The 12520-nt window shown below is 68.1% G+C and overlaps 2 protein-coding genes across 2 annotated transcripts; both read left to right on the top strand.

The window, feature by feature from the left end:
• Nucleotides 1-1216: 1216 nt before the first annotated feature.
• On the top strand, nt 1217-9063 carry CARD9 (caspase recruitment domain family member 9). The gene is made up of 13 exons (XM_039219669.1): nt 1217-1303; nt 2342-2557; nt 2702-2839; nt 3252-3556; nt 3630-3809; nt 4043-4186; nt 4415-4540; nt 5950-6141; nt 6522-6563; nt 6764-6809; nt 8060-8136; nt 8579-8655; nt 8740-9063. Exons 2-13 carry the CDS (start codon nt 2374-2376, stop codon nt 8837-8839), a joined length of 1611 nt encoding a protein of 536 aa, XP_039075600.1. The 5' UTR covers nt 1217-1303; nt 2342-2373; the 3' UTR covers nt 8840-9063.
• Nucleotides 9064-9159: 96 nt separating this feature from the next.
• DNLZ (DNL-type zinc finger) lies at nt 9160-11155 on the top strand. The gene is made up of 3 exons (XM_039219641.1): nt 9160-9372; nt 9980-10119; nt 10901-11155. Exons 1-3 carry the CDS (start codon nt 9166-9168, stop codon nt 11067-11069), a joined length of 516 nt encoding a protein of 171 aa, XP_039075572.1. The 5' UTR covers nt 9160-9165; the 3' UTR covers nt 11070-11155.
• The last annotated feature ends 1365 nt before the right edge of the window (nt 11156-12520 follow it).

Raw genomic sequence — 12520 nt, forward strand, 5'->3', positions numbered from 1 at the left:
CTGTGGGGGGCTGCCCCCACGCGGCCTCATGTGCCTGCTTTCATTTTTTGATTTGTGGTCAGTACTGTCTCAGTTTATTTCTACTTCTCCTTGGGACTTCTTTTGACCTGTGGACTATCTAGAGGTTTCAATTTTCAAATATTTAGGGGTTTTCCAGTTAGCTTCTTGTTACTGATTTCTAACTTACATCTGATACGGAGAGTGTGATATTTTTAATATTTAGTTCTCACAAACCCCCACCGTGTGGGAAAGGCCTTCCTCAGCCTCGTGTTACAAAGTAGGGGAGCAGGACCCCCTTCCCCGGGACTGGCTGCCCCCCCTCCAGGCCTCCCGGAGACCTGCAAGGAGGGGCCGGCTGCCACCCCGCTCAGCAGCGCCGGCTTGTGCCAGGACCCCCGGCCGCCGGGGGCTCGGGGACAGAGGCTGGAGAGCAGACAGGCAGGGAGCCGGTCAGGCGAGAGGCAGCTGCGCGGAGGAGGTGGGGCGGGGAGCGCTGGTCAGGACCTGCCCTGCCCGTCCGGCCTCCTTAGCTATTGCCTCAGCCCGGCAGCGGCATCTCGGTTCAACCGGTACAGCTGCACCGGTGAGGCCTCGGCCTGGGGCTTCCCGGCACAGCCGAGGGGCGGAGGCCACGGAGGGCTGGCTGTCCTGGCCGCCGGCCCGGGCTCTGCTGGCTGCTCATCAGCCCTTCTGGAACTGTGTGGGGAGTGGCCTTGGGGGCCATGTCACGGTCCACGTGTCGTGGTAGAGGCTGCAGAGTGGGGACAGCAGCGAGGGAGGGGGCGCACTAGCTGTAGCCTGGGCTGGTGGCCGCGTGGGGCAGGCGAGGCCCGTATGCCCTCTTTGGACACTCCGCTTCGGCCCTCGTGTGACCAAGGCACGTGCCGGCGCGGCACGGGCCGAGATCCCAGAGTCAGGCCCGGTGCCCTCGGATCCGCGCCTGCACCCGGCCGGCCCCTTCTGGAGAGGCCCGCTGAGCTTGGGTCCAGGCCAGGGCAGCCCAGCTGGTGGACTGGCCTCACCCAGCCCCGGGAGGCCCTTGCCCACACTCGCACGTCGTGGTGCCAGGGCCGGGCCTCAGGCCCCTCCGGGACTTCCACTTCCCTGCGCCCCGCCTCCCGGGCCCTGCCAGGCGGGCGAATCAGAGAGACCGGCTCCCTCAGGGAGGACCTGCCCGGGGCCCGTGGAGCACCCGGCGCCAGCAGGAAGTGCACGCTTTCCTCCCGGGCTGCCAGCGGCGCTCCTGTCTGTCGCGTCGTGCTGCTCGGCGCCCCCCTGTGCAGGACCCCTCAAGGACCCTGAGGTAAGGCTGCTCTGCCCCCCTTTCTGAAGGGGGCCGGGAAGACGCCCAGCTCTGCTCAGGGGTCCTGGGGCAGGGAGCGGGGTCCTGGGGCACGCAGCCCAGGAGAGCGCCATGTGCCCTGCCCCCCCCCACGGCCACCTGGAACCTGTTTGCTCATCACAAGGGGGCTCACAGCAGGGGGCCAGGTGTGGGACCCGTGGATTTTGGGCGGGAAAGGCAGGGAGCGCCTCGTGTCCCAAGGACTGTCCCCTGAGTTGCCGGTGTCTGCTGCTGGCCAGACGGGGAGACTGAGGGCCGTGGGACGTCCGAGAAGCCCTTCCCCAGACGCCGCCTGCTGTCACCCGTGTCTGGGACTGTGGTTCCCACACCGGCGGAGGGCTGTCTGGCGGCGGGTCAGGGTCTCTGTCCCCACCACCCAGAGAAGGGCACGACCACGTGGCCAACCCTGTTGTGGCCCAGGCCTGAAGGGAGTGGTCCCCGCCTCCTGAAGAGAGGGAGCAGCGGCAGGTGGTCCCAGCACGGGTGGCCCTCTTGTGAGGCGTGGCCAGGAGCTGGCCTCCTCGAGAGGGAGAGGAGCCCACAGGTGGCAGGTGCCGGGCCCTGGGAGCCTGCGAGGGTGCCAGCGTGGCCTTGGGGCCGGCCGCGGGTGCCGCAGCCGGCCCGTCTCCCGTGGGTGGCCTCACTCACCCTTCCCGAGCCCCGCTGTTGCATCACCAGCCGGCCACCGGAAGGAGAGGAGGCGGTGAGGCCAGGCCGCGTCTGGGAAGGAGGAAGTCCCGCACAGCACGGCCTGGCGTGGGCGGCTCCCTCGCCACACCTGCCAGGGAGGCCCTGCCCGGGCGCGTGGGGGGCACAGAGCCCAGAGCAGGGCATGGGGGTTGCTGGCCACCACCAGCCCCCTGAACGCCTCCACATCTCCCCCACAGTCATCAGCGTGCCGCGGGGAGAGAGCCCAGGAGCCGGGGGGCGGCAGCCGGGCCCGGGGGAGGCTGGGGAGCACTGCCCTGGCTGAGCTGGCATCCCGGACACCTCCCCCAGGGAGCCGCCCGGAGCACAGCTGAGCCACCGCCATGTCGGACTACGAGAACGAAGACGAGTGTTGGAGCGTCCTGGAGAGCTTCCGCGTGAAGCTCATCTCCGTCATCGACCCCTCGCGCATCACACCCTACCTGCGGCAGTGCAAGGTGCTGAACCCCGATGACGAGGAGCAGGTGCTCAGTGACCCCAACCTGGTCATCCGCAAGCGGAAAGTGGGTCAGTGCCGCCGCCTCCGCCGGGAGCGTGCCCCTCCCCAGCACCCACCTCCCGGCCCGTCTGCTGGGGGCTGGGGCGCTTCCGGGCGGGGCAGGGCGGGCGGCAGCAGGTCTAGGGCTCAGCGCCCGGGCCACGTGCTTGCAGGCGTGCTCCTGGACATCCTGCAGCGCACCGGCCACAAGGGCTACGTGGCCTTCCTCGAGAGCCTGGAGCTCTACTACCCGCAGCTCTACAAGAAGGTCACGGGCAAGGAGCCCACCCGCGTCTTCTCCATGATCATCGGTGAGGCCAGGGGGCCCCACTGGCAGGCCCAGTGGCCGGTCTTCTGGGGCCTAGACTGAGGACAGAGGAAGTGCGAGGGGCACACGGGAGTGCCAGCCTCGAGGCTCCGCCCTGCTCCTTCTCACTTGTGGAGGAAAGGCAGAGCCAAGCTGGGGGTGGGCGGAGCCCCTCTGACCCTGCCAGAGCCCAGCGCCTGCTTTCCTGGGGGCGGGCTGGGGACAGGGCGGGGAGGGCAGTCAGGACCTCAGCCTGCTTCCCCCACTGGGAGCACCAGCGCCTTGGGGCGGCCCCTTGGCTGGGCCTGTGTGTCCCCAGAGCTGGGGGCAGGGGGGCTGGTGGCTGGTCCTCAAGCCCCGGGGGCCAGGAGGCGGTGCAGCAGGCCAGGCGGGCCCTCTGATGCCGCCGTCTGCAGACGCGTCCGGGGAGTCGGGCCTGACGCAGCTGCTGATGAGCGAGGTGCTGAAGCTGCAGAGGAAGGTGCAGGACCTGACGCAGCTGCTGAGCTCCAAGGACGACCTCATCAAGGAGCTGCGGGTGAAGGACAGCCTGCTGCGCAAGCACCAGGAGCGCGTGCAGCGGCTCAAGGAGGAGCTGGAGGCGGGCAGCCGCGAGCTCAAGCGCTGCAAGGACGAGAACTACGAGCTGGCCATGCGTCTAGCCCGCCAGAGCGAGGAGAAGGGCGCCGCGCTCATGCGGACCCGCGACCTGCAGCTGGAGGTGCCCGGCGCCCGCGGCTGGAGGGCGGTCCCAGGCGCCATGCGGCCGGCGGGCTGACAGCGTCTCCCCGCAGATCGAGCGGCTCAAGCACAGCCTCATGAAGGCCGAGGACGACTGCCGGGTGGAGCGCAGGCACACGCTGAAGCTGCGGCACGCCATGGAGCAGCGGCCCAGCCAGGAGCTGCTGTGGGAGCTGCAGCAGGAGAAGGCCTTGCTGCAGGCGCGCGTGCAGGAGCTGGAGGCCGCCAAGCAGGTGCGGCGCGCGGGAGCTGCGGCCCGGGGAGGGTGGGGGGCATGCGTGGGAGCCGGGGTCCTGGGCGGGCGGGGGGTGGCACGCGGGAGCTGGGGCCCGGGGAGGGTGGGGGGCACGCGTGGGAACTGGGGTCCCAGGCAGATGGGGGCCCCAGGGGGTGGGGCCCGGCAGCACCCCGGTGCGGAGGGCAGGGCCCCTGAAGCCTGGCCACCGGCCCCCCTTCACTGCCCCAGGAGGGAGAGCCGGACAAGAGCAGCCCGTACATCCAGGTGCTGGAGGAGGACTGGAGGCAGGCGCTGCGAGAGCAGCAGGAGAAAGCCAGCGCCATCCTGTCCCTGCGCAAGGATCTGCGACAGGGCGAGGCCCTGCGCACCCGGGTATGCGGCTGAGTGGGCTGGGGGCCCCCGCTCAGCTGCACGGCCCGCCTGCCTCCCCCTTCCCTGAGGCGGAGGCTCGGCGGGGGGCGGGGGGAGGGGGACTGGCCGCAGCCGCCACCCCTGGCCCGCCACCCCAGGCTGGTCCGGAAGCTGAGGGCCAGCAGGGAGCCAGCGGGGGCTGACCGGGGGCCGGGCCGGGCGGTGGGCGCTAGCGGCTGGCTCCCGTAGTGCATGGAGGAGAAAGAGATGTTCGAGCTGCAGTGCCTGGCCCTGCGGAAGGACTGCAAGATGTACAAGGACCGCATCGAGGCCATCCTGCAGCAGATGGAGGAGGTGGCCGTCGAGAGGGACCAGGTGGGTGCCTCTCTCCTAGAGAGCGTGGCAGGGCCGCTCCCAGGTCCTGTGGCCTCCGGGGCAGGAGCCTCTGGGGGAGGGCAGTTGTGCGAGTGGTTTTGTTTTTTTTTTCTTTTTTATTGCTTATTTTGAGAGAGCGTGAGTGGGGCAGGAGCAGACAGGGAGAGAAGGAGACTCCCAAGCAGGCTCCGTGCCATCAGCACAGAGCTCCGTGCGGGGCTCGAACTCATGAACCATGAGATCGTGACCTGAGCTGAGATCAAGAGCTGGATACCTAACCGACTGAGCCACCCAGGCGCCCCGACGCCGAGTGCTTTTAAATGACAAAACCAGTTTGCGCTTGTTGAAAAATGTGAACAGCAGCGAGGTGACACCCCTCCCACCCCAGCCGGCTGCCGGAACCCCGTTCTCCGCGGCAGTTGTACCTTCAGATTTTGTACGACATACGTATAGTTTCATTTTTGTCTTAAAAACAGAAATTATCGTGATTGGCAAATAACGTAAAAAACCGTGGGCGCCTTAGGTGGCCGCGCTTCTGGGGACCAGAGATGCACAAGTCCACGTGGGGCTGTGTCCCCGCCACTGCCTCCCGCCACCTTCCCATCCCATCACCGGGGGTCCTTTCTAATCAGCTACACTCAGTGCTCCGGTGACATTCTGGAGGGTGACTGGCCCCCTCTCTAGGGAGCCCCTAACCCTGCGGCCGCAGGTCTGGAGGCGTGTCCCGTGGGGAGGACAGTGGTGCTCGGGGCGGACACTGTGGGAGGCGGGGGAGCCCAGCTCACAGCAGGGCTGCCGGAGCAGGGGACAGGAGGGGACGGCTCTGCAGCCACCAGAGGCAGGGGACGGATTCTCTCGGGGTTGGTCCTAAGTTGGACGCGGGGAGGGAAATGCAGGCGGTTCTCAGTGACCCACCAAGTGCTGGCTGTGGGGGCCGGCCGTTCCAGGGAATGTGGCTTAGCCTCCTGGACTGTTGCTACAGGCAGCAGGCCGGCCATGACTCCGCTGGCGCCCCCGGCCCGTCACTGTGGGTGTGGGGCACGCTCCTGGCTGGCGGCCACGGGGTGGGTCAGAGCTGTGTCCTCAGGCGCGGTCTGGCCTTGGCGCGTTTGTACGTGCGGCGTGTGCCCCGGAGGGTCGGGCGCAATACGGCACGTTACACAGCCGCTGACAGTCGTGCCCTGGGTAGCAAACCGGTGGAAGCCGCGCGAGGGGCAGAAGCGTGTGCCGGACGCGCGCTCGGGGGAGTCGCGGAGGGCACGGGGCTGGCAGGGACCGTTCCCAGGTGGGGGCTGCAGGTGCGCCTCTTTGGAGCCCTCCATTGGCCATCCCGCAAGCATAACCCGCATGGGCTAGGTGGCGGGGGCGGGACTGGGGTCTCCAGCGCCTGCCCCGCTCCATCCCCGCAGGCCATCGCCACGCGGGAGGAGCTGCACGCACAGCACTCGCGGAGCCTCCAGGAGAAGGACGCGCTGCGGAAGCAGGTCCGCGAGCTGGCGGAGAAGGCCGACGAGCTGCAGCTGCAGCTGTTCCAGCGCGAGGGCCGGCTGCTGGCCCTGGAGGGCAGGCTCAAGCGGCAGCAGCTGGAGACGCTCGTCCTGGTGGGTCTCCTGGGGGCTGGGGACGGCGTGGCGCCCGCCGGGCAGAGCCGCAGCCGCAGCGGGACCCAGGGCAGTGGCCCTCAGGGGCGGGCGTGTCTCCAGAGACACCGGGGCCCACAGGAAGGGCCGCGGACGGCCCACATCCCCGGCCTTCCCGAGCCCCCTCCTCCTGGGGGGGTGCAGGGAGTGGCACAGCTCAGGGCCTGGCAGGCTACTCCGGGTGGCAGGAGGGGGAGGGAGAGGTGTTGGGCAGGGGCCCGAGCCCGCCGTGGCCTGGAGAGGGTCCTCCCTGGGGCCCCTCACCATGCCCCATGCTGCCCCGTGCCTGGGGGTGACGGGGTCTCCCCACAACCTGCCGACCGGCTCCTCTGTGACCACAGAGCTCTGACCTGGAGGACAGCTCACCCAGGAACTCCCAGGATGTGAGTGTGACCCTCAGGGTGGGCCCCAGGCCGCAGCCCCTGCCAAACCAGTCCCCTGTGGGAGCCGGGCCAGCCGCTCTCCTCCCGCCTTAGCAGGGCAGGGGGCCCTTCCTGCCAGGTCGCTGAGGACCGGCACAGCGGGGGGGGCAGGTCCCGGGAGGGGGACCATCTAACTGGATGCCCGTCTCTCTCCCTGGAAGCTCTCGCTCCCCCCGGACCTGGAGGCCGCCCAGCTGTCAGACAAAGGTGAGGAGGGGAGCGGACTCTCACGGACGAGTCTGGCCAAGGTCTCCTCATCGCCCTGAGTTGGCACCAGTCCTGACCCCGGGCACGCACAGCCCCGTCCACTGATCCTTCACAAGCCCACCTTACAGCTGGGGACATTGAGGCTCGGAGGGACGAGGAACCCTCCAGGCTCCCCAGCGAGCAGACAAGAGCCTGTGTGCAGGGCCCATGCCCATCTCCGATGTTGAGAGGGCGTCCCTCCATCGGACCCCACTCCAGGTCCAGGAATGCAGAGTGGAGGCATCCTGCTCTCCCCGCATCTTCCCGGGCAGGGGGCAGGGGGCAGGGGGCAGGGGAAGTCCAGCGTAGGAGGTGCAAACAGAGTGGGGAAGGTGGGCCATCTGAGGGCCCGGGCACAGGGGCAGCAGGGAGTGGCCTGGAGGGGTGAGGAGGGGTGGAGGGGCTCACTCCGAATGTGGCTGTCAGAGGGGAAGTGGGGAGGGGCCACCTCGACAGCTGTCCTCTGCATCAGGCCTGCCACCGGCTTCCAAGGAAGGCAAAAGGGGAACAGCCAGTGCAGAAGTGAGGGAGCCGGGCAGCCTACCGCTGCCTGGAGGCCTGAGCTTCAGGCCACGGAGTCAGTCCGTGGGGACAGGCGGTCAGGACCCAGCAGGCAGTGAGCGTTAGGAGGAGGCCCAGGCCTCAACCCAGGGGTGGCATGGTCCCTTGAAAGAGGCAGGACAAGCTTCAGGGTCGGAGGCCGAGGAGGGAAAGGTGCCAGCCCCAGGGAGAGATCAGAGTCTGGCCTCCCCCCTGTGATGTTGCTGAGGCTGGACGTCCAGTCTCTCATCATGGCCAATTAGGGGAGGCAGCCCATCAGAGCACCTTCTGTTCCAGGGTCCTGAGCCCTGGGCCTGTCCGGGCCCTGATGAATTCTGAGGGGACCTGGCAGCCTGGAATGTTCTGTTCCCAGTTGCTGCAGTGCCCCAGCCCCAGCCCAGGAGAAGCAGAGTTGGATGGTGGGGCAGTGCCTGGTGGGCTTCCAGCGGCCTCTGCTTGCCTAGAGGGAGTCAGGAGTGAGGAGTGACATCTCTGAGCCCCAGTCCCCTCGTCTACACAATGGGACGCCTCTCGGGGTCCAAGTGAGGACCCAGGAGGTGGTGCGGGACTGGCCCAGCAGCAGCAGGGGTGAGCAGGTGGCCGGGTGTTGACCGTGCTAAGCATGGTCCCAGCAGCTGGGTAGGACCCACAGGCCTAACTCTCCATTCCAGGTGGCCCCGCCCACAGGGACGGCCCACAGCAGCCCTTTGAGGCTCTGCAGGAGGAGCCGCTTCCACTGACCCCCAACGTAAGGCTGCCTGGGGGGGGGGGGGTCCCTGCGGCCCTAGGGTGCCTCTGACATGGCTTCAGTGTGACGGAGCCCAGGGAGGGTGACCGCTCAACCTGGACGCCTGGGGGCGATCGCAAGGGTCTCTCTCTGCCCAGTGGGCTCTTGGGTTGCACTGTTGGCAACAGGAAGCCGAGTCCCCCCCCCTTCGCGGACGGAGCAACCGGCTTGGGCCAGGGCGTGGCAGCCGCGGAAAGCCTGTCTTCTGTGCCGCGCGCTGGGTGGGAGCAGGCGGCCGTGGGCACTGTCGTGGAAGGGACGCCGGCTTGGAGCCCGGCCAGGCTGGCTCTGTGTCCCCGGTCTACACCGCACTCGCCCACGCGAGCGCTGAGCTGGACGGGGGCTTGGGGGTCGCAGGGGCGGGGCAGGGTCCCGGGGAGCCTGAGCCGCGCTCCTCCCCCAGAACGCCGGCCTGAGCGGCGGCGAGCCCCCCGAGAAGGAGCGGCGGCGCCTCAAGGAGAGCTTCGAGAACTACCGCAGGTGCGCCGCGCGGGCGGCGGGCTCCGGGAAGGCAGGCTGGGGCGGGGGCGCCGCGGCCCTGCGGACACTCGCTCGCCCCCGCAGGAAGCGCGCCCTCAGGAAGCTGCAGCACGGCTCACGGCAGGGGGAGGCGGACTGGGAGAACACCACGGGCAGCGACAACACCGACACGGAGGGCTCCTAGCGGCCGGGCGCGCGAGGACGACCGGGCGCCGGCGCACCGCGACTGCGCATGCGTGCTGTCGGTGCGATGCAGACGCGCGCCGCAGTGTCAGAAACGCAGTTCCGTAAATAAAAGAGCGCTGTCCCTGCAGCGCCGCCTCTGGTGGCTTCGCTCCCGCGTGTACCTCCTAGCTGCGCGCGCACCTCCCGCCTCCAGGGGGCAGCAGAGTACAGTCGGCCGACGGAAACCGAAAAGGGCCGCTTCCGTCGCGTGCCCGCTTCCAAGATGGCGGCCGCACGGCCTCGGCGGGGCGGGGCGAGGCGGGGCGGTCGAGGGCGGAGGGCGGGATGCTGCGGGCCGCGTTGGGGCGCGTTGGGCCGCTGCTAAGCCGCACGCGGCCCCGGGGACCCAGCCTGAGGTGGCTGTGGGGACGCGGGGCAGGCCCGGAGGCCGCGGGGAGAAGGCGGGCCGGCGTCTGCATCTGGGGCTGGCGGCGCTTGAGCTCGGAGCCGGGGCCCGTGTCCGCGCACTACCAGCTTGTCTACACTTGCAAGGTGAGCGCGCAACGGGTGCAAGACCGGGTCTGCATCTGGTGCTGCCTGGCGCGGCGGGAACAGGTGCCCTGTGCCCGCAGCACCACAGCATGGAGGAGCAGGGCTACCCACGGGGGCGGTTCTTTCCGGGAGACGGGTGGGCCTGCGCGGAGGGGTGGAGTTATTTCCCAGGGGCGGGGCCTTTCCGGGAGAGGGGTGGGGCTGCTCCGGGGGCGTGGCCTTTTGGGGGAGAGCTGGGTCTGTGCGGAGGGATGGGGTTATTCCCGGGGGCGTGGCCTTTCCGGGAGGTGGGTGGGGTTATTCCCAGGGGCGTGGCCTTTCCGGGAGATGGGTGGGGTTATTCCCAGGGGCGTGGCCTTTCCGGGAGATGGGTGGGGTTATTCCCGGGGGCGTGGCCTTTCCGGGAGATGGGTGGGGTTATTCCCGGGGGCGTGGCCTTTCCGGGAGATGGGTGGGGTTATCTCGGGTGGGCTGTCTCAGGAGGGGCAGGTCCTTCCCGGAGGGGGCGGGCCCTGCCCCGGGATGGAGATAATCCTCAGAGGGGGAGGGGCCTTCTTGAGGGGCGGGGCAAGATACTGACGTCACCGGGGCTGCGGGTCTCCCCCAGGTCTGTGGGACTCGGTCCTCCAAGCGCATCTCCAAGCTAGCCTATCACCAGGGCGTGGTCATTGTGACCTGCCCCGGCTGCCAGAATCACCACATCATCGCCGACAACCTGGGCTGGTTCTCAGACCTGGATGGGAAGAGGTGAGGCTGCCTGGGCCGGGGTTGGGGGACATAGGCCTGCGTGCCAGGGCTGGCCCGGTGGGTCAGGAGCCCCATCCCGCCTTTCCCTGGGGCGCCCTTCCCGTCCACCTCCCCAGCCTTGTCAGTGCAAGTTTGAGTTTCAGGTGAACGACAAGTGTAACTTCAGCCTAAGTTGTCCCCCAGGAGGGACTGACTTGTACTCGTAACTCTCCCGCCATAGACCCGCCCACTTCGGTTCTGCTTCACTGCCTGACCTCTGCCCTCACTGGCGGCCTTTGGGGTCTGCAAGACCCAGTTTCGTATCAGGGCTCCCGGCACCCCCTGAAGTGAGGGGTCAGACTAGATGACTCTCGCAGCTGTGACTCCCTTTGATCCTGTGGCTCCTTCCTTACCCTGCACAGTGCTTACTCCCGGGCAGGGTCCCGGCTCCTTCCCTGCCACGCTGGCTGGCCAGTCACTGGTCAGTCACACCAGACTTGGAGGCGTCTGGGAGGCAGTGTGGGCCCCTCCCTGGAGAGCACTGGGGGGCGGCGGTCAGTACCGGTGGCCCTGGGCACTTCAGTTTGGCTTCTGAGCAAGTGCCCTTCTCGCGAACGGGATGGTCATCGCGGCTGCCTCTGGGGGCTCTCGAGGGTCCTCAGGGCCAGGCGCAGGGGCCTTGCTGCCGCACCAGCAGGCGTCCCACGGCCCTGGCTCGAGCCTGGCCCTGAGGTGCCCCGAAGGACCAAGGTACAGGACAGGCTCGGGGCCTGCGGTGTCACAGTGCCCCCTCCTCTCTCAGGAATATTGAGGAAATCCTGGCGGCCAGAGGAGAGAAGGTGTGCCGAGTGGCTGGCGACGGGGCCCTAGAGCTGGTTTTAGAGGCTGCAGGGAACCCCAAATCCACTGCTGCTCCGGAAGGGAGTGAGGACCAGGATCCCACTTACCCTGGCAAGTCAGAGCCCAGCTGACCCTGCCTCTGCCTTCAGGAAGATGCTTCAGTCCTGGCCCCGCCCGGACCTGCCTATTTTCTATCAATAAACAGACGTCACTTGGACACGATGGGCCCCAGGGCCTTCTTGGTGTCCCTGGTTCCGGAGTCAGAATGACTCCCAGGAACCCCAGCCGGGTGCTGCTGGCCAGGGCCTTCCACAGCTGCAGGCCCCTGGCCCTCCCCTGGCCCCTGCACAGACGACCCGGCCTCCAGCGGCGTCCGTGTGGGAAGCGGCCGGCGGGGAGGCTGAGCCCTTCTGGCCCGTGGCTAGGTGGCTCCGGGCAGGGTCCCTTTGAGCCTCAGAGCCTCTGCCTTCCCAGCAGAAGATGAAGACGTTAATGGTGACACCCTGTCAGGTGAAAGGACAGGAAGACAGGATTCGGGACAGGCGTGGGGTGGCTCCGACCTGGAGCTCTGGTCCTGCTGGGTCTGGGGGAAGCCGAGAAGGGACGGCCGATGAGCCACTGGTCTTCCCAGGGGGGTCAGCACCCCAAGGTCCTGTCGCTCTGGCCAGACACAGCAAGGCCCTACAGCCCCTCCTTCCCCCCATGCTGCCTGCCGTCCCCTGACACCTGGATGGCGCCCGGGCGCCAGCGCTGACCTCAGCCCTGAGCCTTGGCTGCTGGCCAAGCGAAGTCAGCAAATCCGGCCGCTCGCTGTGGCCACGGCAGAGCCGGGTGGGCGAGGGGGTGGGGGTGTCGGCTACTGTCTGACAGGCAGGGGCTGTGTGCCCCACGTTCAGGTGCCATTTGTCTCCCAGCCTTGTTCGACTGCCCTCTTGGAATCGAAGCACGTTTACTTCCAGAAGCGTGACCTTCACCGCTAATCCCCAGCTGCGATCCTGGCAGGATCCGAGCTCCTCACTCTGCCCCCCGTCAGCGCCCTGAGCTTTGTCATTGTTCTCCGGGGCGTTGGCAGTTTGCGCTCTGACTCGATTACCCCCTGTCTTTCCCACGGCAAACAACCGCCTATTATCCCCCGCAGGGCCTCCCGTGCCATTTGTGGGGCTGCCGGCCTCCTGATCCTCCACGCAGGCACCAGGAGGCAGCGCTGGGCCTGGGCCCGGCTGCTCCCTGTCCCCAGAGGCTGGAGACCAAACTCGGGGAGGCCCAGGGAGCCGGCTGGACGTGACAGTGCAGAGCTAGACATAGGAGGGTGGCCCGGGCCAGTCCCTCCCTTCACGGATGGGGAAACTGAGACCTGGGTTTGGGGCCTATGAATGGACCGCACCTTCTGTTTCCTGTATTCTAATGCTTGATATGCGGGCCCTGCCACCCCCGGAGGCGTGCCCCTCCCGGGGTTGGGCCTGGAGGTAGGAAAGGACTCGCCCCCGAGTGCCCCCCATGGCCAGGTACCAGCCAGCCAGGGGCGGCCCCTTCTCCCAGAGCCACTCAAGCTTCCTGCATTGCCAGAGAAGGGAAGCCAGAG

This window comes from Hyaena hyaena, unplaced genomic scaffold (genome assembly GCF_003009895.1).
Source record: "Hyaena hyaena isolate Hyena2069 unplaced genomic scaffold, ASM300989v1 scaffold_823, whole genome shotgun sequence".
Classification (NCBI taxonomy): Eukaryota; Metazoa; Chordata; class Mammalia; order Carnivora; family Hyaenidae; genus Hyaena; species Hyaena hyaena.